Source organism: Leptonychotes weddellii, chromosome 4 (assembly GCF_054177405.1).
Source record: "Leptonychotes weddellii isolate Sample4059 chromosome 4, ASM5417740v2, whole genome shotgun sequence".
Lineage (NCBI taxonomy): Eukaryota > Metazoa > Chordata > Mammalia > Carnivora > Phocidae > Leptonychotes > Leptonychotes weddellii.
The window spans coordinates 68492018-68514935 of record NC_138372.1 but is presented as its reverse complement, the minus strand read 5'-3'; the positions used below and the strand labels follow the sequence as shown (position 1 = coordinate 68514935).

General features: G+C 37.4%; 1 protein-coding gene across 8 annotated transcripts in view; it reads left to right on the top strand.

Moving 5' to 3' along the window:
* Positions 1 to 22601, top strand: part of KYAT3 (kynurenine aminotransferase 3) — a 56461-nt gene extending 33860 nt beyond the window's left edge. For 7 of the 8 annotated variants that reach the window (XM_081818740.1, XM_081818738.1, XM_081818736.1 and 4 more), the window contains 8 exons: positions 348 to 473; positions 573 to 693; positions 7494 to 7570; positions 8937 to 9026; positions 13220 to 13406; positions 15626 to 15702; positions 16033 to 16119; positions 22222 to 22601. In XM_081818740.1, coding sequence (XP_081674866.1) covers positions 348 to 473; positions 573 to 693; positions 7494 to 7570; positions 8937 to 9026; positions 13220 to 13406; positions 15626 to 15702; positions 16033 to 16119; positions 22222 to 22284 — 828 coding nt within the window. In that variant the 3' untranslated portion in view covers positions 22285 to 22601. The remainder of the gene's footprint in view (positions 1 to 347; positions 474 to 572; positions 694 to 7493; positions 7571 to 8936; positions 9027 to 13219; positions 13407 to 15625; positions 15703 to 16032; positions 16120 to 22221) is intronic. The other variant, XM_081818739.1, reaches the window with a different exon arrangement.
* Positions 22602 to 22918: the final 317 nt, after the last annotated feature.

Genomic DNA, 22918 nt, shown 5'->3' with positions numbered 1-22918 from the left:
CTAAAATAAGTAATACGCTAAGGTGAATCACAGAATCTTATATTAGCCCTAAAGTACCAGACGTGTTAACCATCGTTATAGCTGGCTCCTTTGAAGGAACATAGACACTTTAACAGCTGTTTATGTCGACAAGAGTTTATTTTCCCATTTAATAGGTGTGAGCATGAGACTCAGGTCCTCTTGGGCTCTTAAGGCTTAGTGATTTCTGCTTATTTTCTTTGTTAGTCATTTGTTCAGTTACCTTTGCCTTACCTTTCTCTATTTTTTTTTCCCAGTAAGGTATTTATTTGTAAGACAGCAAACATGAATTAATTGAATTAAATCACATTTTGATTCTTCATACTTAGAAACCTGTCGATGGGAAAAAATGGTCTAGTTCTGACTGGACATTGGATCCTCAAGAACTGGCAAGTAAATTTAATTCTAAAACCAAAGCTATTATACTGAATACTCCACATAACCCCATTGGCAAGGTGAGTCTTTGATCTCTTTATACAGTCTTCTGACCTATCATTTTCTCACGTGATGAATCATAATTGGCTCTGCTCTTTTGTTTTCTTTAACACATATAGGTATATACCAAAGAGGAACTCCAAGTAATTGCTGACCTTTGCATCAAATATGACACACTCTGCATCAGTGATGAGGTTTATGAATGGCTTGTATATACTGGAAATAAGCATTTAAAAATAGGTACTGATTATTACATAGAGTCACAAATCTAAATGTGTTTGGGCACGTGTGGAACAACTGATTGGAAAGGATCCCAGAACAGCTTTAAAATAGTCCTTGCAATGGGTATCTGTCCAGATGAGCACTTAAATGGGATTTGAATAAATGATGCTTGACTGAATAAATAAACAAATTGAAGGACAAGCAGTACAAACTAAGGGGAAGGGATTTTTGGATCATACTATAAAGCTATGAAACCAGAGAAGTCCTACTTTTGCCTATACCCTTGGCTTTTTATCAAGAATCTATTATTACTTGGTACATAAGATACAGGGAGCTTACTTGTTCCCAAGCTGGACTGTCTGTGCTGAGTAAGTTGCCAAAATGCCAAGTCAGCAGGAGAAAAGTGCAGGGCCAGTAAGTTATTGCTGCTTGATCTTTGCCTGGGATTTCTTCATTACTACTGGGCTGTCTCACAAGTGTCTCGGTGTCTTCTGGAGTTATTCAAACTGATATCAGCTATAAGATTATATGCTGGGCTGCAGACTTTGGGTCTTTGCACTTCTCCTTCCAATGCTCTGGAAACTCTTTTCCCGCTAGATATCCATATGGCTCAGTCTCTCACCTCCCCCAGAGCTTTATTCAGATACCACTTTTTATGGCCACATTTAAGACAGTTACAAGCTTTCCTTCCAGCATTTGCTTTGCTTTTTTTTTTTTCCTGTTCTGTTTTGTTTTTTCCTTTGTAATAAATATCAAGACCTATATTGTTTACTTCTAATCTGCTAGAATGTAGGGACTTTTGTTTGTTTTAGTGTCTTCTGAATCCCTAGTTGCCAGGATGGATCTTGCGCATGCTAGATGATCAGAACGTAATTGATAAGTAAATGAATAGAAGGTATGAAAAGAATAAGGGAAGGAAAACTAAAATCATTGTGGCAGAAATTAATAAATAAAAAATTAGGGCCCTTACATATAAATAGTTGTTGTATATATCATAATTATCCCTATGGTACATTATAAATTGTAGAACTACAGAGGACGAAGCAACTGCTTGAGGGGATCAACAGAGGAGTGGGCAAAAGATCGGATTTGCTAAGCAGAGAGGTAGAAGGAAAATTCATACCAGATAAACTAAGAGGACTGAGGCAAGGAGGCATAACAGATCAAGATATACTTAAGATTAGGGCAAGTGGTTTATAAGGATATAACAGGTAACGATGATAATGGAAAAGTAGGGTAATTCTGACAGCCTTGAATATGAGAACAGAATTTAAACTTGTTGAGGGAGTCAGTGGTTCTGAAACTCAAAGCCTTACTATAGAGCACCTCAAAGCCACAAAGTTCACATCATGAAATAGGGATACATTGCCTTCCATCCTGAAACAAGAAACAGTTTTCCTAAAAGAAATTTAATAATTAGAAGAAGTCATTAGGGGCGCCTGGGTGGCTCAGTGGGTTGAGCATCCAACTTTTAGTTTTGGCTCAGGTCATGATCTCAGGGTTGTGAGATGGAGCCCTGCATGGGGCTCCATGCTCAGTGGGAAGTCCCCTGCTTGAAGAGTCTCTCCCTCTGCCCCTGACCTCCCCCGCTCATGCACACACACACACACACACACACACCCTCTCTTTCTCTCTAAAATAAGGAAATAAATCTTTAAAAAAAGAGAAGTCAATATAAAAATCATAGTTCTGTGCATATTTGTCACAAAGAGCCATTGAAATAAGCCCATCAGAGTTTTTTTTTTTATTTTGCCATTAGTATTCACTTACTAAATGTTCATTTGTTTCACCGTTGGTAGCATACACTCTCAGATAAACAGTAGTACTTATTTTAAGTGCATAAGAAAATTTCATGGAAGGAAACTTAAAATTGATTTCTAAAGAAATTCTACACATTACTTTGATCACCAAAGTTCCAATGAGCATACTTTGAGAACTATTGCAAGAGGTGTGCCATGGCAAGGGAATTGGTTACATGATTGGATTTGTGTTTTTTTTTTTTTAAAGATTTTATTTATTTATTTGACAGAGAGAGAGACAGCGAGAGAGGGAACACAAGCAGGGGGAGTGGGAGAGGGAGAAGCAGGCCTCCCACCGAGCGGGGAGCCCGATGCGGGGCTCGATCCCAGGACCCCGGGATCATGACCTGAGCCAAAGGCAGACGCTTAACGACTGAGCCACCCAGGCGCCCCTGGATTTGTTTTATAAAGCTAAGAACCAGCTATAGGTGAGGATCTGAATTGAGTCAGATAGGCTAGCAGTAGAGTTGACACATGTGGGCTATTTAGAAGTCAAAACAATGTGGGGGGGAGTATAGCATTTGAAGATGGAAAGAGAGCAAGCAAGTATGCTTCTGAGATCTCTGACCCAGCCCCATCAGCAGTGATGAGGCTCTTCAGCAGAGGTGGAGATGTGCTGGGGAGGAGCAGATCTGTGGGGAGGAAGGAATATTCCTGCCTCTCATGCTTTATAGTCTTGCTGAGTTTCAGTGTCTGTGAGACAGAGGAGAAGATTCTGGAGACAAGCCTGATAGTCAGGATCAAATTATGAGGGGAAACAGTTTGGCCAGTCATCAAAATTTTGTTGATGGTGGAACCCATGGAAGAGAATGTTCTCAGGGAGAACAGATAAAAGAAGAAGACAGCCAGAGATTTGCAAGGTGTGGTGTTGCCTTGACACAGCAAACTGCTATTACGTGTCAAAATTGCATTAGGGTTCATCTTCACCCTTCTTGTTGATGATCTCTGTTTCAGGTCATTTGAACTATTTCCAGTCAAAAATCAGATCACTATGGACACGTAATTATTTTTTGTAATTTTTAATAATTAAGCAGAGAGAGGAAGAGGCATCTTTCTAATGAGTGTAATTCTGTACTTAAAATATATGTTCATGTCTATGCAATAATGCCTCAAATCTTTAGAGTTTTAGTTAACTCAGTTTAGCAATATTTTTCCAATACATAACTTTAAATGATCTTGAGATTTGTTGTTTGAACCTTTATTATATTGTTTAAACCATGTTATATGATAAGCTCCTCATAGTAAAAATGTAGCAGATATTACTTGCTAAAGATATCAAGACATATATTTTTAAGTCAGATTTTTTAGTTGTTATAACAGCCCATAAACAAGAAAAAAATGAATTCACTATTTCATTATTTACAGAGTACAGTTTGGTTCCATGAAAACTTAGCTATTCTATCAAATACAGTGGCCTTTGTTACGCGAAAGATGCAAAATGGCTATTTCATCACACTATTGCAGAGTGTGAGAGTAGCTCTTTAATATAACACAATAAGGCTTTCTAGCCATACATCATGAATTAGCATCATCCTCATGCTTTCACTGAGATGGTTTTCCCTGGGGTAGCACCCTTCCTCATGTTTCTCATCTTTATCTGACTTCCACTGAAGCCTAAACCACCTGTGAATAACTCATAGAACTGCTGTGGCTGATTTAAGGATCATGGGTCATAAATGAGAAGTGCAAAGGCCAGTTGCCTTTCAGATATAAATGCAAGCTTAACTTACCAATATTGGGTTGTTTTTGTTTTTGTTTTTTTAGTTTTTATTTATTTATCCATTTAAGTAATCTCTACACCCATTGTGAGGCTCAAACTCACAACCCCGAGACCAAGAGTTGCATGCTTTTCCAACTGAGCCAGCTGGGTGACCTTAGGTTTTTTTATTTTTATTTTTGTTTTTGTTTTTGTCTTTAAATAATCTCTACACCCAACATGGAGCTTGAACTCCTAACTCCGAGATCAAGAGTTGCATGCTCTACCAACTGAGCCAGCCAGGCACCCCTAGATACTGTTTTTTTAAATGATCAGACCTGCAAAGATTGGAGGTTTTTTGGGTTTTTTTCTGTAGATTCACACACAGTGCTGTGGTCTTCTGACTATCTGTTTACTTTAACTTCTGTGGCTCTGAGTTGGAGAGGACATGAACATCCAGATGTTTTTAAAATTCCTTAGGGCCCTTTTTATTGAAGTAATAGAATTTGTTCTTAGATCAGATTCTTGATTCAAATGATGTCTCCAGATTTCTGTAAAATGACATTTCAGTCAACAAAAGAAACCTCTCTTTCTAGAAAAAAGATAAATTAATACATTGATATTGATATACGAATCTTTCAGTATTTAGATAATTAGTATAAAATTCCTTGTAAGTTATTCAGCTAATCAGTTTACTGTTGGAAAAAAAAAAAGACATCTACTTTTAAATGGCTAAAATAGTCATCAAAATTACTTAGCTCTTTTTAAAACATATTATACCTATAACTATTACATTGATATTTTCTGAAAAAAACCTACATTTGACATGTGAGTAGTTTTGATTCCCTTTGTATATAACTTATCATGAAAACATGTTAAGGTTGTATTCGTTTCTCTGGATGATTCTTATTTTCAAAGAATTTATTTCTAAGTATTGTTCTTACTAATAGACCTTCCTGGTTTGGGATATATATTAACTTTATTTATTTATTTATTTATTTATTTATTTATTTATTTATTGAGAGAGAATGTGTGTGCATGTGCACATGGGGTGGGGGAGGGCAGAGGGAGAGGGAGAGAGAATCTTAAGCAGGCTCCACATCCAGTGTGGAACCCCATGAAGGGCTCTATTTCACCACCCTGGGATCATGACCTGAGCCAAAATCAAGAGTCAGATGCTTAACTGACTGGGCCACCCAGGCACCCCTATATTATTACTTTAAAGGAGGTGATACTCTGCATTATACAAATGTTTAGATTTTCTCTGGTCAAATAGGAAAGTGGGACATGTGTCATGGTATTCTTTTGGATTACTTTGGAAGACTACAGATGTCTCAAAACTTGAAAGGATATGATATATTAAATGTTAGAATATTCTTTCTTCTAATGGACCCTCTAAATATTTTCTTCATTTATCTTTTTGTTATACTTCACAGAGAATACACTTGTAGCTTTTCCGGTTTATGTAGTCTTCCTGCCTTTACAAATATTGCCAGGTGTTTCACAATGGACTAAGATTATGTATGAATTCATTTTGGAAATTTTGTTAGCTACTTTACTTGAGTATGAGAAGATGAAGAAAACAGTAGCTTAGACCCCACAGAAATGGCTGTTTTTTCTCTCTTTGTGTATACCAACACTCTTAGAACAATAGAAGAGTATCTACTGTACCTCTACAAAACAAGTGAAAAACTCATGGGATTGCATGTGAAGAACTTCACGACTAAATTACTTGAGGAATCCAAAGAACAGTGTAGGTAGCATTCTCAGGAGATTCACAAGGGAATTGTTTACCAATGTCCAGCAAAATTCACAAGCTTTTACATTCTATATCCCCATGACTTTGTTAGCTCCATTCCCTTCACCCCAAATACCTTTCTTCGCCTTCTCTGACTGGCAAAGACCTATGTGGTCTTCTGAGTCTCAGCTCAAGCATTACTGGCTGCAGAAAGCTACCCTCAACCTTCTTCTGTCCTTGCATGATACTCCATGCCTGTTGAGATTACAGCACTTACCACACTGTATTATGGTTGTTGTTTTACTTTTCTCCTACCCCCACTAGTCATTAAACTCCTTGAAGACAGAAACTGCTTCTTTCTCATCTTTGTTTCCTCTAGACCTAGCATAGTCCCTGGCACCTGGTCATTGCTAATAAATGTTTGATAAGTAAATAAGTATAAGAATGAGTGATTTTATTAAAGATATCAACTTGAGAACATTTATGCAGTCGTTTCTCATTATTTGTGGAATCCATATTTGTGAATCACCTACTCACTGAAATAGATTTAACCCCAAAGTCAATACTCTTGGCACTTCACATTCATAAACATGCAGAATGGGGCAAAAAATTGGAGTCACCTGATACATGTGTTCTCAGTTGAGGTCAATAAGGCAACACTCTGCCTTCTTACTTCAGCTCATACTATAAACAAGTGTCCTTTTCATGGTGATTGCATAGTGCTGAAGTGCTGGCTAATATTTCTAAATGCAGGAAGGCCATGGTGTGCATTATGGAGGGACTAGGTATGCTAGATGAGCTCCATTCAGGCACAAGTTCTAATGCTCCTGGCCATGGCTCTTGGCCATGGAGATTATATTAAGGGGTGATACCCAAAAAGTATGGGCTTCTCTTGGGGTGAAAAAATGTTCTAAAACTGGTTACACAGCTTTGCAGATATACTAAAAACCATCGAATTGGACAGTTTAAAGAAGTGAATTTTATGGTGTGGGATTTTTATCTCAAAATTTTTAGCAAAACACACACACACACACATGCATGCACACCCAGATTGCAGGACCCTACCCCCAGAGTTTGTGATTCAGTAGCTCTGGGATGCAGTCCAATAATTTGCCTTCCTGACTAGTTCCCCACTGAGACTGCTATGTTGGTGTGGGGACCACATTTTAAGAACCATTGCCTTAGGAAGCCTAGAGAAATAGACTCGCAAAATGGGCAGAGAAGATATGAGTAAACACTAGCCAGACCACAACCAAAGGGTGCCACAGGAAGAGAATATTGAATGTTCAGCTACCACTGACACTGAGCGCTGGGTACCATGCTTGTACAACCCCTGCCTAGAACCCTGCCTACTGACACTCCTGCCCCTGGAAGTAATTTTGCTCCTTAAAATTACTTAATCTATCACATATGACAGTGTTTCCAAGCACTGTAACATTTTCAATTGTGTTTGGGTTAGAGTTACATTGTATTTAAAAACCTACTGAAATACACTGATAACTACCTTTATGTTTTTAGATTATACTGAATACAGATTGGTTGGAAAGCAATTACTTAACCTTCTTCTTTTCTCTTTCCTATTTAGCTACTTTTCCAGGTATGTGGGAGAGAACAATAACAATAGGAAGTGCTGGAAAGACTTTCAGTGTAACTGGCTGGAAGGTAAGGTGCAGAAGAATGAAATTGCTTAAAAATGAGCATGTATTTTATTTCTCGTAGAGTTTCTGTATATGTGTGTTTTAAATGCATATATATTCAGTTTACACAGGTTTTTATACTAACTGATCTTTTCTTTATTTTTACTCATTCAGCTTTCATGTTGGCCTTTATCCTTTTTGAGACCTGATTGTTTCTTTATTATTTTAAAGTCTTTATTTAAATTCCAGTTAGTTAACATAAAGTGTATTATTGGTTTCAGGTGTACAGTACAGTTATTCAGCACAAATCCAGTGCTCCTCACAAGTGCCCACCTTAATCCTCACCTATTTCCCTCATTCCTCCACCCGCCTCCCCTCTGGTAACCATCCGTTTGTTCTCTATATATACTTAAGAGTCTGTTTCTTGGTTTGCCTCCCTCTCGCTCTTTTTTTTCCTTTGCTCATTTGTTTTGTTTCTTAAGTTCCACAGATGAGTGAAATCGTATGGTATTTGTCTTTCTCTGACTAACTTATTTCGCTTAGCATAATACCGTCTGGCTCCATCCATGTCATTGTAAATGGCAGAAAAAATAGGTAATTTTTCATTTTATAAGTCATGAACTAATGGCACTTTTTTTTTTTGCAAAAAATGTTCAGATTATTGTATATTAATATAAAAGGAGGAAGAAAATAATATAATAACTAATATTTTGGCACTTACTATGTGCCAAGTTCTAAGTGCTTTACACATCCTCATTCTCATAATGGCATTATGAGATGAGTATAATTTATCATCCCCATTCTACAGGCAATAAAACTAGTGCAGAGAAGTAAGTTGCCTGAGGTTATACTGCTAATAAAGTCAAGCCAGTGCAGGCAGTCTAGCTTCAGAATCCATGTACTTAAGCACTGCACTATGTAATACAACAGCGATTTACCCAGTTGAAATTTGGTCATCTTCCAACTGGCCTCTCCTGAACATGGCCAAGAAGCAGGGAGTATCAAAAATGGGGCCTGCAGAACCAGCTTATGGAAGAGTCCCTTAGGCCCTCATTCAGAGTTACTTTTACCTAATTCAGATAACCTTTGTTACCAGTTTTTAGACCTTCAGAATATCAGAAGTAGCAAATTAGAAAAGAAAAGGATAATAGCGACTAAGGGTACTGTTTACCTTCTGAAGGCAGAGTTTAGTGACTCCAGTGGGAAACTTTCTCACAAAAGAACAGTGTTGAAATGATGAGTAAATACTAATACTGCACTACTTTCATAGTATGAACATTTTAGAGTTGCATATATTTAATAATTACATTAAGCTGAGCTACTCTATCGGATTTGGTACATACAATTAGATTTGTTTTTTGAAATCTGCTTTTTATCTTTTCCTTTTCCAGCTTGGCTGGTCCATTGGTCCTCATCATTTGATAAAACATTTACAGACAGTTCAACAAAACACCATTTATACTTGTGCAACTCCTTTACAGGTAGGTATTAATAGTAAATTGGGGTTGAAGTCTTTTGGTAAAGGTGTTATTTTTAGGCTGTGTATTCGGGTTGGCTTAGTTCTACCTGTGATGCCCTTTTTGAGCCGGGCCTCTAGTAGTGTTTGAGAATTCAGGAGCAGACAGATACTCATTACTGTCAAGAACAGCTTTTTTCTGTTTATTTAAATACATCAAGTTTTAACTCTGAATACTCATACGTTGCTGGAGGGATTGCAAAGTACTGCAGACTCTGTGAAGGACAGTGACAACACCAAGCAAAATTATAGATGTGCGTGCATTACAAAGCAGCAATCTGTCTTCTGGGGATTTACCCTATAGTTATTATCTGTACACATAAGAAGCTCTGTATGTGTATGGCCATTTATTGCAGAAGATAGGGGATAGTCATTATCCATCTTTAGAATTAATTAAACAAACTATGGTTTATCCAAACATTTAAATATTATATGAGTTTTGTATTAGTTTCCTATTTCTCTGTAACAAATGGCCACAAACTTGGTGGCTTAAAACAACACAAATTTTTTTATCTTACAGTTCTGGAGGTCAACAATCTGAAATGGGTCTTATGGCTAAAAACAGGGTGTCTGCATTCTGGTATTCCTTCTGAAGGCTGTAAGGGAGACTTCGTTCCTTGTCTTTTCCATCTTCTAGGGACTGCTCACATTCCTTGGCTTATGGTCACATCACTCTAACATGACTCTGACTCTCCTGTTACCTTCTTTCCCTTATAAGGATCTTTATGATTGTGTTAGGCGCACAGAAAATCCAAGATAATCTCTTCATCTCAAGATCCTTAATTTAAACCACATTTGCAAAGTTCATTTTACCATGCAAGGTAACATGTTTACAGGTTCTGGGTTTGTTTGTTTTTTTTTAAGATTTTTTAATTTATTCATCTGAGAGAGAGAGATAGAACAAGAGCACAATCAGGCGGTAGGTTCAAAGGGTGGGGAGCCTGATGCAGGGCTTCATCCCAGGACCCTGCGATCATGACCTGAGCTGAAGGACTGAGCCACCCAGGTGCCCCTACAAGTTCTGGGTTTTAAGACCTGGACACCTTTGGGGGCCATTCTGACTGTCACCATGGCTATTTAAAAATGAAAAGAAAGGAAAAGAATGAGGAAGTTCTATAATGATCAATATGGAAAAGTTTCCAGAATATACTGTAAAGTAAAAAAAGCAAGATGCAGGGCAGTGTATATTTATGCTATATCCTGTATAAGACAGGGGGAAACCATTCGCTTGTATTTTCTTAAAGGATTTCTGGAAGGATCCATAAGGAACTAGTAAAAGTGGCCAATTGCAGGGGCGCCTGGGTGGCTCAGTCGTTAAGGATCTGCCTTCGGCTCAGGTTGTGATCCCAGGGTCCTGGGATCGAGCCCCGCGTCCTGCATTGGGGCTCCCTGCTCCGCGGGAAGCCTGCTTCTCCCTCTCCCACTCCCCCTGCTTATGCCCCTGCTCTCGCTATCTGTCTGTCAAATAAATAAATAAAATCTTAAAAAAAAAAGGTGCCAATTGTAGGGGTATGAGGAATAGGTGAAATGAATAGATAGGGATGGGGTGAGTGCAAGCCTTTTTAATGTATATCTTTTTATATTGTTTCTGGTTTTTTTTTAAATATATATTTATAAAACAGGGATCTATGTATCATCATTCTGTGAATCAGAACACTGAAAAATTTTCTTTATCTGGAAGGCAGTTAAAAAGCCAAAAGAGTGAAATATATTGGTTACAGTAAATTTACTTTTTTGCTTCCTGTCAAAAAGATCTACTGAATGAGAAAAAAATTTTATTTTAAAATTCTTTCTCCAGTGACTCTCTAAAGCAGTGTCATAATAAAGACTAATTTTGACTTTTGGTTTTATATAATATTAAATTCATTTTATCCACTCAAAATAAATCCATTCACTTATTCAACAAATATTTACTGAGTATTGGAGATACAGCAGGAATTTCTTTCTGAAAAGCTCTTTTTGAGCTTACGGCCTAGTGGGGGCACAGATAATAAAGAAGTAAATATTTTAATAATATGTCAGGTGTTCATAGATGCAATAGAGAAAAATAAAGCAGGGAAGACGAAAGATATAAAGTGCTAAGAGGTAGAACATACAATGTTAAGTGGAGTAATCTTTGAAAGCCTCCCTGAGAAAATGACATTTGAGCTATGAATTGAAGCTTAAGTAGTCACATGGGTTACCTAGAGAAGAACCTTCCAGACTTTGAGAAAAACAAGTGCAAAGGCCCTGGGGTAGGCAGTCTGGCTGTCATGTTTGTATCCGTGAAAAGCACGGGAGTGGGATGGGATGATCAAAGGACAAGAGTAGGAAGAAATAAATCAAGGGGTAGCCGGGAGCCAGATCAAATAAGGCCATGTTCATCACTGTAAAAGCTGAGTGAGATAGGAAGCCACTGGAGAGTTTAAGCACAAGGGTGACATGATCTAACTTATATTATCAAAGGGACCTGGCTGCTTTATTGAGTCAAAAGACTGTTGAAGTGATCCAGGAGAGAGACAGCAGTTGAATGAACCAATATAGGGATGGTAAAATGGTGGAACATGATTGGGTTCTGAATATATTTTGAAGGCAGAGCTGACAGCATTTGCCATTGGGTCACGTGTGGGGCATGAAAAAAAGAGAGAAGTCCGGTATAAGACTACAGTTAGGAGAGATGATTATGTCTCTTGAGCTTTGACTTTTCTAGGGCATATCTCCTGCTATGGGGAGTGAATAAGTTGCTGAGAACAAGAAAGATGCAGCTAAGAATCTGGAACATCTTTTCCTGACCCCTCTGGTCCTCCATTTCAACCAAGTGCCTGGATTTTTCCATGCACTCAGACAACCATGTTTGGAAACTGGCCCATGCTTCCAGGGGAACCCCAGATTCCTAGGCTGATGCAGCTTGATCCTTATTTATCCAAGATTTTGTTAGTATTGGGAAATTATGATTAATTCTTTTTTCCTGCTGGTTTCTTTTGGCATGCAGTCTTCTCAGTGATCTTACCCTTCTCTGTCTCTCCATGTCATCTCTTGCCATGCTCTCTTGCTACTCTTGAGCCACACCAGACTCAGTTCTACCAACAGAACAAACTATATCTTGCCTTTTTCGTGTATTTGTTTCCTCATCCCTCCCACATACCCCCTCCAGTACACACCAACTGGAATCTCCATAAAGGCAAGGACCATGTTTATCTTATTTACCATTATACCCCCAGTGTTTTATCACAATGCCAATATTTAACATTAGTATTCAGTATATGCTTACTGAATGAATGTTTATCCTTTAATTCTTAATACCTCTTGGTTCTGATTAATTTCCTTAAAATTTGGCCACTTTGCCCTGCTATCTCAACTATTCCAGGTTCTTGATTATTTGCTTACCTTTCCTTCTTTGCTCTGAGAAACCGGTATTTTTAAGTTGTTTCAGTTCACACTGACCTACCAATCTTCTGCCCTCCTGCTTGTACAGATCCTTGCTCTTTATGTGTGTCCTGATTCAGACTTGTTTATCTTCTCCTGACCTGTTGCCTCCTGAGACATCTATATGACCTTTAACAACATTGGTTTTTTTCCCTTCTCCCAGTTTCTCTCCTGTCACTTCTGGCTTTCTTGAGGAATGGTACAGAAGTGACTCCACATACCCCGGACACTCTTTTCTAATCCCTGTGGCACTTAGACACTTCTGGGATACAAATGATTAGAACAGGGATTAGAATTCAGATTAGAATGATTGCGTATCTATGGGGAGTGATACAGTGGGTCAGCTTTCATTTCCACTACATCCTCCAAGGTAATGGAAAAAGGCTGGCTAGTTCATCATTTCTCTGGTCATTTTTCAGACTTAGATCTAGCAAGTCATTCTACCGCTCCCCTCAATGGAAAATGTCTTTTCATTCCCAAGTAAGCCATCTTTATACAATACCTCTTCTTTAATTTGGATCTTCATGGCTCATTCTCAGTTCTTCACATAAGATTTAATCATTTACATGTAACTGATTCCTCCATTAATTGATACAGTCTAATATAAGTTCACAGGAATTCAACTGTAATTCCCTGAATAACTTTTTTTTTTTGCCAATAATGTGACTCAGGCAATTTTTATTATACCAATAAATTCAGCAATAAATAACATTACCGTATTTCCTTTCCACATGTTTCAATCTTAACATGCAGGAAGCCTTGGCTCAAGCTTTTTGGATTGACATCAAGCGCATGGATGACCCAGAGTGTTACTTTAATTCTTTGCCAAAGGAGTTAGAAGTAAAAAGAGATCGGATGGTACATTTACTTGAAAGTCTTGGTCTAAAACCCATAGTTCCTGATGGGGGATACTTCATAATTGCTGATGTGTCTTTGCTAGGTTTGTAAGGGTTTTTATTATTTCAAATATATGGAAACTTATGTGTGAAATTGTATTAGAATTAGGGAGTAAAGATTGATGTCAAAACTATGTCAGCATTTTGTCTATGGAAAAATGGCTTTTCGGAATGTCAGTGCTTTTTTGTTTTGTTTTGTTTTTTCAATAATCATCTTGAGTTTTAGATCCCTGAATCTTAAATGTGACTGTTAACATGGTTATAGAGTCAGTTCTTTTAGGTATTCCATTAAACACAGAATTTCCTATCATCTTGTTCTAGTGTGGAATTTAAAACACAAGTACATGAAATAATATATGAACCCAGTGTTCCTCTGAGTAAAATTTTAGTTTCCTTTTTACTTAAGAAAAATAAGATTTCTAGAACGTTGGTGCTATCAGGGAATGTTTGCTATTTTAGAATATACTGAAATGAAGTAAAGAAGGAAAATAATATTTATTGGGAGTCTGCTACATGCCTAGCACTTTCAAATACCCTTTTGAAGAAAGCATTGTTAGCTCCACTTTTAAAGATGTGAAGACTTAGAAAATTTTAAATAACTTGTCTAAAATCACATAGCTAGATTCCAAATAGTTTGGTCTCCCAAAAGCGATGGTCTTTATATTACCTGAAGCTGTTTTATGTACTTCTGACATGCCATACTAGTCTAAGATTAGAAGCATGATAACATTTTATATATAACCGATTTTCTTAAAAAAAAAAAAACTATAATGTTAATAATAGTACATTTAAAAGCATAATTTATTCTGACAGAAGTTGGCCGAATAGTTTGTTTTAAGGTTCTATTACAATAAAGTTATATTCCACTGAACTTGCAAAGCCTTTTATATATACCAAATTTTATAAGGCTGGAAACTTTTGATTTTATAACCAAACGGTGACTGTTATTTCTTCATTTGTTGTGAGAGAAGCAGAAGCCATGATGCCGAGATTTTTGCTGTCCTAGTGCCTGAAAGCTGTATATGTTTGGCTCTTCTAAGCTCCATTCTTATATAAAATCCCTTAAGATGTCCTATACTCTGAGGTTTAGAAATCACTTTTCCTATGTTACGTCTAAATGTATAGCTCATTTCATGAAATGATACAAAGAAATAGCTGTTTTCATCACCTTTAGTTTTGCCTTTGAATTGGAAATCTCTAATATTTTCAATGTGAATTTTTTAATTTATTATTTATTTTATACATATATTTTTAAGATTTTATTTATTTATTTTGACACAGAGAGAGACACAGCAAGAGAGGGAACACAAGCAGGGGGAGTGGGAGAGGGAGAAGCAGGCTCCCTACAGAGCAGGGAGCCCGATGCGGGGCTCGATCCCAGGACCCTGGGATCATGACCTGAGCCAAAGGCAGATGCTTAACGACGGAGCCACCCAGGCGCCCCTATTTTATATATTTTTATTTATTATTTTAAAAAATATTTTATTTATTTATTTGTCAGAGAGAGAGAGCACAAGCAGGGGGAGTAGCAGGCAGTGGGAGAAGCAGGCTCCCTGCTGAGCAGGGATCCTGATGCAGGACTCGATCCCAAGGAACCCGGGATCATGACCTAAGCCAAAGGCAGATGCTTAACCAACTGAGCCACCCAGGCATCCCTCAACATGAATTATTTTTATTTTTTTTATTTTTAAAAATTCATTATTTATTCATTTTTTAATTATTATTATGGGGTTTTTTGGTGGGCAGCAGAGCAAGGTTTATCGAGGGATAGCTAAGTGACAGTACAAAGCGCCCAAGGAGGGAGGGGAACCGAGGGGATTGCCCAACATGAATTATTTTTAAAATAATTGATTTATATACTTGATCTGCTTCTAAAAAGCATTTAAACTAACTTATATTAAAAAGTTTTCTATGTAATAATATATATAAATAGAAATGTATATAATAAAGAATCAATGTCACATAGGAGGGGAAGGAAACAAATTTTTCATATAGGTTTATATAGTATAGTGATTAGCATTAACTTGGGACTGAACTCTGTGGCTGCAAGGGCAAATAGAAAATGTAATTAATTACATAATTCTTGGAAATAACTATTCTTAAAAAAAAAAAAAAACCTATCTGTGAATTTTTCACTTCCCAACCCACCATATAGTATGAGACTTTAGTAGTTTCTGAGAATATTTTGAACCTTGACAGATTTAAATGAAATACATCTTGCCTTCAGATATAATAGGCCATCTAATTTTCATTGTTGTTTTAGATGCAGACCTCTCTGATATGAAGGACAGCAATGAACCTTATGACTATAAATTTGTGAAATGGATGACTAAAAATAAGGTAGTATTTATTGGCCTTTGAGATACTGTGCTGTATTGTATACAAAGGATACTTGCTGACATGTTTTGAACAATGTTAACTACAGTTTTGTTATATGATATTCTGTTTATGGCTATGTGGAGGATTTTAAAAACATTTTTAAAAACATTTTTGTTTTGTTATATGATATTCCGTTTATGGCTATGTGGAGGATTTTAAAAACATTTTTTTCTTGTCGGAGGTTGTTGTGGATATTTAGAAGTATCTGTTTGTTTTTAACATTTATCTATCCTAAAATTAAATTTGAATTAGAAGTAGTTTTCCTATTTTATTTTTCTATTTATTTTTCAGAAACTGTCAGCCATTCCAGTTTCAGCATTCTGTAATGCAGAGACCAAATTACAGTTTGAGAAGTTTGTGCGATTTTGCTTCATAAAAGTAAGTCCCCTGTTCTATTCAAAACTACATTTTTGACATCCTTCCTTCTGATTTATAAAGCACCTTTTTTTCTCTTGCTAGGAATGATGTGTTCGTATGCAGTTTTTTTTTTTTTTAATTTTGGCTTGCTGCCATGAAATTAACTTTGAAGTGTTGAGTTTACTGTATTAAGCATAATTGGACTCCTTACCATGTGACAATACAATGTGCAGCATGTAATAAAAAATTACTAGACATGTGAAGACAAAAGAAAATGTGACCCTTGGGGTGCCTGAGTGGCTCAGTCAGTTAAGCATCTGCCTTTGGCTCAGGTCATGATCCCAGGGTCCTGGGATCGAGCCCTGCATTGGGCCCACTGCTCAGTGGAGAGTCTGCTTCTCCCTCTCCCTCTGCCCCTCCCCCTGCATGTGCTCTCTCTCTCTTACTCTCTCTCAAATAAATAAATAAAATCTTTAAAAAAAAGAAAAAAAGAAAACGTGACCTTTAAGAAAGAAAAAAAGCAGTCAGTAGAAACAGATCACAAGGTGACCCAGATATAGGAATTAGCAGACAAGGACTTTAAAGTATGTTCAAGAAATTAAAGGAAAATATTGTCATAATGAGTGAACAAATTAAAATTATAAAAAAATCAAGTGGAAATTCAGGAACTTAAAAGTGTAATATCTGATATGAAAAATGTATGGGGCTTAACACACAGAGGATTGAGGATATCAGGAATAAAGGACCCACTTGAATTGCAGATTCATAGAATTATCCAATCTGAAAAATAGAGGGAAAAATTATTTTTGAGAAATGAACAAAGAGTCTTAGGTCTATGAGACAATATCAAGGGATAATACATGTAATTAGAGTACCAAAAAAAGAGAGAATGTGGCAGAAAAAGTATTTTAAGAAGTAATGGCCAAAATTTCCTCATATTTTGTGAAAAGCAACTTAGAGATCTAAAAGTTCAGTGAACGACAACAGGATATAAAGAAAACCACCCTAAGACACTTTACATTCGAACTGCTGAAAACCAAGGGTAATGGTAAGATCTTGAAAACAGCCAGAGAAAAACTATACTTCACATGTATATTAATTTAGCAACTTCTTATCAGAAAAAATGAAGACCAGAATACAATGAAATGACATCCTCAAAGTGCTGAAATAAAAAAATATATCACCCCAGAATTCTTTATCCAGGAAAATAGCCTTTAAAACTGAAAATGAAGTGTATATTCCTGACAAATATAAATTGCTTACCATCAGATCTATACTAAAAAAAAATCTGAGGGGCACCTGGGTGGCTCAGTCGGTTAAGCAGCTGCTTTCAGCTCAGGTCATGATCTCAGGGTCCTGGAATCGAGCCCTGAATCAGGCTCCCTGCTCCCTGCCTTCTTCTCCTTCTCCCTCTGCCACTCCCCCTGCTTGTGCTCCCTCACTCTCTCTCTCAAGTAAATAAATAAAATCTTTTTTAAAAAATCTAATATATATATCATTGCTATTTTTAAGATGTTATTGCTACTGAAGACAGGCTTAATAAGATCCAGAAACTCTTTTTACCAACGTATTCATCTATAAACCTAGTCAGAATGATGTAAACATTGTTTTCAACTTTGAGAGACAATCTACAAACTCTGGAAGACTCATTCAGAAGAGAATAAAAATGTTAACAACCTAAATTTAATCGATTAAAATGTAGAAGAGAGATTAAGGCCATTAATATTCTCATCTTACAGTGGATCCTAGATATAGAGGTGTATCTTTTGAAGTTATAAGCAGAACTAATAAAAGAAAAAAAGTAACTTAAGACTTCCTATTTTAAAATCATAAACACATAAAATGCTTCCCCATTTTCTTCTTGGACATCATCAGAAACAACTAGGAGAAAGGAAAACAGACTCACAAATTCCCCAGTAAATGATGAAGAGTTGCCAAATACAGTGATGGTAAAGGGAAGACACCTAGAAAGTCTCTTGTGTCTACATCTCAAGTTATAAACAGTGCCAGCAGGCAACCTACTCATCTAGAACAATAGGACAGTAAGTACACTGGCAGTTGGAGCCTCTCCAGACTCATTAAGAATCATGCAAGGCAGGTTAGAAACATACAGCTATATCATCTAGAACCTAGGCGGGGCAGGGTGGAAAAGAGATTCTTGTTGGGTTATAGATTTTCTCATTGACTCCTGTCATTTTTGCTCCAGTCTTTGTTGGACAATGTGGAGGAGATAGATTAAATTGGAGGTAGCCACTTAAATTAGGTGGGAGGAAAAAAACCAATAAAACCCCTCCCCACCACTGAAGTCCACATCAATCATATTAAACTTTACTATGAACCAGGGAGAATTTCTACTGTCTTCTAGTGCTACCCTGGCTCTTCACTTACACCAGTCTGCAGACACATCTTCAAATCATAGACAAAGTCAGTAGGTAGCATATTCATTACCCAGAACAATAGGAACAGTAGGTGTGCCAGCAGTAGGGGATTACAAAGGTAATTCAATCAAAAATGACTAATGAAAAGGAATCAACTACGAATCTATAAAAATATACTATTAGGGAAAAAGGAGAAAGGTACAGGGACAACCAAGTGTTCAGAAAGAGAATATTCAACCAGAAAAATGTTGCTATAGAGCAAATAAAATTTGATAGTTCAAATCCAAAACCTTGAGATTAAAGCAGAGATTTAAAAAGTTCAGGGAAGATAATGTCATAATATAAGAAGATGAAATGGCAGCTTGTCAGAGCTCAGGTACAAAATTGAAGGGAAAAAAAATCAAGCTATTGGTCATTGGTAGTGACATTGGAAACAGCACAGAGAACACTGAATACTTACTTCTGTAAGCATTTTAAGGATTGAGAAAAGTGAGCAAAGAAGAGTGGAGAGGAACAAAGATTTTTAAAATATTAGAAAAATTATAGATGTGGAAGACAAGTGAAATATGTAGAATCCTGTGGTGGGGGGAACAAATAGAACCTGAAAAGAATTTTATAGCTTTATTTAAAGAATGCTTTCCATTAAAAACAAAACAAAACAAAACAGATAAATCTAGCAATTGAAAGGGAATGCCTTGCCTCAGGAAAGATTGTCACAGAATGATTAACATGGAGATATATTGGACTGAAGAAGATAAAGAAACAGTCCTTTGGCATCTACACAAAAAGGCCAAAGCCTTCGTGGGGGCAGGGAAAGTGGATGTGTGGACACATCCCCTTTCCATAAATAGTCAATCTTGGAAGATAGGGGAGCAATACCGAGAAGTCTCTAGGGAAAGTTACCATAGCTGACTCAACCTCTTGGAAAGTCTAAAAATAAAAGGATGGTAAAACATGCCAAGAAAATGGAAATTGAAAGAAAGCAGGAAGCAGGTGAAATTTAAGGCAAAAATAGGCCAAAAAGCAGCACTTTACAATGGTTATGGGTAACATTCTCAGTAGCTCTCAAACATATGAAAGGATGTCCCACTTTAGTCATATTACAAGAAATGAAAATTAAAACTGCAACAGAATTTCATTTTATCTATTAATTTGGAAACAAGCGAACAACTAAAAATTTCCATAAGACACTCTTACAGAGAATGGGGGTTTAATTTGTAAAATCTCTTAACAGTGGTTGGTTTGACCATTTCCATCCAAATGTAAATGCGCATACCTCTTAACGCAGAAATTCTACTTCTGGGATCTTTTTCCTGTGGATTTACTTGCACATTTTGAATGACTTGTGCTCAGGGATTTTCCATATTCATAACTCCCCTCTTTGACAGTGAAAAAAAAAAAAACAACCCTCGCTCTCATCATGGAATCACTGCTGTAATCAGTCCCTCTGTATGTGCCACAGCCCCTCCAGCCACCACCCCTGAGGCTTTGACCCTTTGTACCAGGCTTCCACTGCTGTCACCCCCTGCAGAGATGCCCTCCTCCAGCTCTCCAACACTGCACACCAGGCTGCCACTGTCACCCACGGCATGGAATCCTCCACCCCTCATATGCTCGGACACCCCATGCCAGTCTACCGTAGCAGATGCCTGCCCCATCCCGTCTAGGTTCTAACACCCGGCACGGAGCCACCCTGACGTACAGAGGCTGGCTTACCCTGCTTGGACTCTGACATCCTGTTCCAGTCAACGTTGCCACCGCCATCACCAGCACCTCATGCCACCCACATCAGAAACCATCCTCACTCCACTCGGGCTGCAACGTCATGCACCAGGCCGCCCAGGCTCCCCCTGCCTCCACACGTGGACACCTGCTTCACTAAGCCCCACCTAATGGCTTTTCGATTAAATCATTCTGTAGAGAGGGAAGAGAAAAGAAGTAGAAAAAGCAGAAGAGAAAAACAAGAGCTTGGTTTTTACTGTTCATCTGTCAATTTAATTTTATACTATGTGCTGGTATTACCTGTTTGAAAAGCAAATGAACTTTATTAGTAATTGTAACTGAAACATTAAAGGGAGTGGGCATAGTAGTGTGAATGAACAATTTTTCCTCATTCAGAGCAGAGAATTGTGAATTTTGTCTGAAGTTGATAAATAAAGAAACAGAACCAAATGCATTATTTAGATCTTGGAGGTAACCACTAGAACTAAAATGAGAAATTGCCATAAAAGGTTGTCTTGGAGGATGGTGGGCATAGCAGGAAGGAGTAGGGAGAGGAAGAGCAGATGATTCTTTTCTGTGTAAGCCCTTCTATACCTTCTGATTTGTTTCCATAACTATATATTAATTTGATTGTATTCCTTTTGTAGGTCTGCCTTTTCATTCTTACTTTGAAAAATTCTCTTCACTTGAGATCAGATATTCACTTAAATCTTCATTTAGTGCTATTATGTTTTATTTTTTTCCTACTTTACCAAAATCTGTCTTTATTTTAAAGTGAACAAATCATTAGAGTACTCTCCAAAACTTAATGAATGATGGCTGTAACTTGCTCAACTTGCTTATTTTCAATTAGGCAAATGCCAGCTAGTAGTACCATTCACCATGATTGTGTGTCAGAAAGAATCATCTTCATATGTAAATGTCATTTTAGAGACTGCATATTGTAATGCTTTTAGTAAACCGGTATTTTCAGTAAACTTTCCTGAGCAGCAAGGAAAAAGAATTTTTTCAGAAATCTTAGCATTGGGTATAAATGTTGGCAGTAAACATAATAAATACCATGCAATTTCTCAAGTGGAAAGGATTTCCCCTTTATGAATTCCCTTCCTAAAGATATTCAAATACCCCAAGTGGAGATTGAGTCTCAGTCCTTTAATCTCCCAAGCTTATAGGTGGCCATCCCGAGGGGTGTCAGGTCATGCACAAAAGGGGGTGGGGTGAGAGGCAAGAAAGCAAAAATAATAACTATTGATCCCAGGAGCACATCCTTCAGATTTGCTGCTGGCATCAGCGTCACTTATGAGTCTGGGTCTTCTTTGGCACTGCAGGCTGCTTAGGCTGCTCCAGTGGTTATAAATAGTGAGAGTGTCCCCACTGGTGGCTGTGGTTTTGGCTGGGATCAGGTTACACTGTTCTCAGTCTGAACTGCATTTAACAGTTTGTCGATCATTTTCTTGGTGATGCTTTTTGGCCACATGCCAGTTGTACATTTCTTTAGTGTCAGGATAGTAGCAATAAATTGGTAGCCAGTATCACAAAACAGTATAATGTAATGATCAGTGTCACACTTCTCTACTCTTCTAATACTGAATTCTTATGAGGTTCATTCACTTTTCCAGCCAGGCAGTAATGGGATAGAACATTATAAATAATTGGCTTGTTTGATTTGCTGCTGGGCTCCTTAAAGAGCTTGGGACCTGTGTACTAGACCACCAAAGTGAGGGAAGATGCTACAGATGACATTTTCCAGTTTCTGCCCATGCTCCTCCCAGAGTTGTGGCTTTATACAGGCCAGGCTTCCAATGACTCATCTCCTGAGAAGGCATGACCCCCAAATGAACACCAAGGATGGGCTAGAGCCCAACTAGGCCCGCTCAAGTTATCAGTGGTTGAAGAGCACTCGGTTCCCAAATCACTACGTGATTTTCCTGATCCATTGACTTTGGTATATTTTTTATATTTAAATATTTACTTCATCTTGAATTTATTTAATATGTAATGAGATTATTTCATTTATTTACAGAAAGATAGTACACTGGATGCTGCTGAAGAAATCATTAAGGCATGGACTAGACAGAAGTCTTGATACAAGTGGACTGTTTCTATTAGATGACCTAATATAGAATTATTATTTAATGCTGCCATCTGCTGGATTTTGAAAACAAGTATTTTGGTACCAATGAAATTTGAAGAAATATTTCCATTGTTTTCCAAAATGTTAATCCCACTGGGGTTTTTTTGTTTTGTTGTTTTTCAGTTGAAATATATGAAAACACCTACCACTACCATTTTACATCAGGCAGTGTATCATTGTGGATAAGAATTGTGAGATCCTGGTTTATGCTTAACCTCTCAGTGCTTCAGTTCCCTCATCGGAAATAAAATATAGCACCTACTTTACGACACCTGGCTGGCTCAGTGAGTAGAGCATGCAACTCTTGATCTTGGAGTCATGAATTCGAGCCCCACGTTGGGCATGGAACCTACTTTAAAAAAATAGCATCTACTTTAGATAAAGTTTATAAGGATAAAATGGATTGATAAAGCCTTAATAAACACTCAGCTAGGGTTAGCCAGTTCTATTTCTCCACCATTGTGTAAAACTCTTAGCCAGTTACACCCCTTCAACTCCAAGTCCTTGCTTTGTCTACCCACATGTAATTCCCTCCCCTTCGTTTACCAATGGCTTTGAACTTTGCTCACAGTTTTGCTTCTCTGTC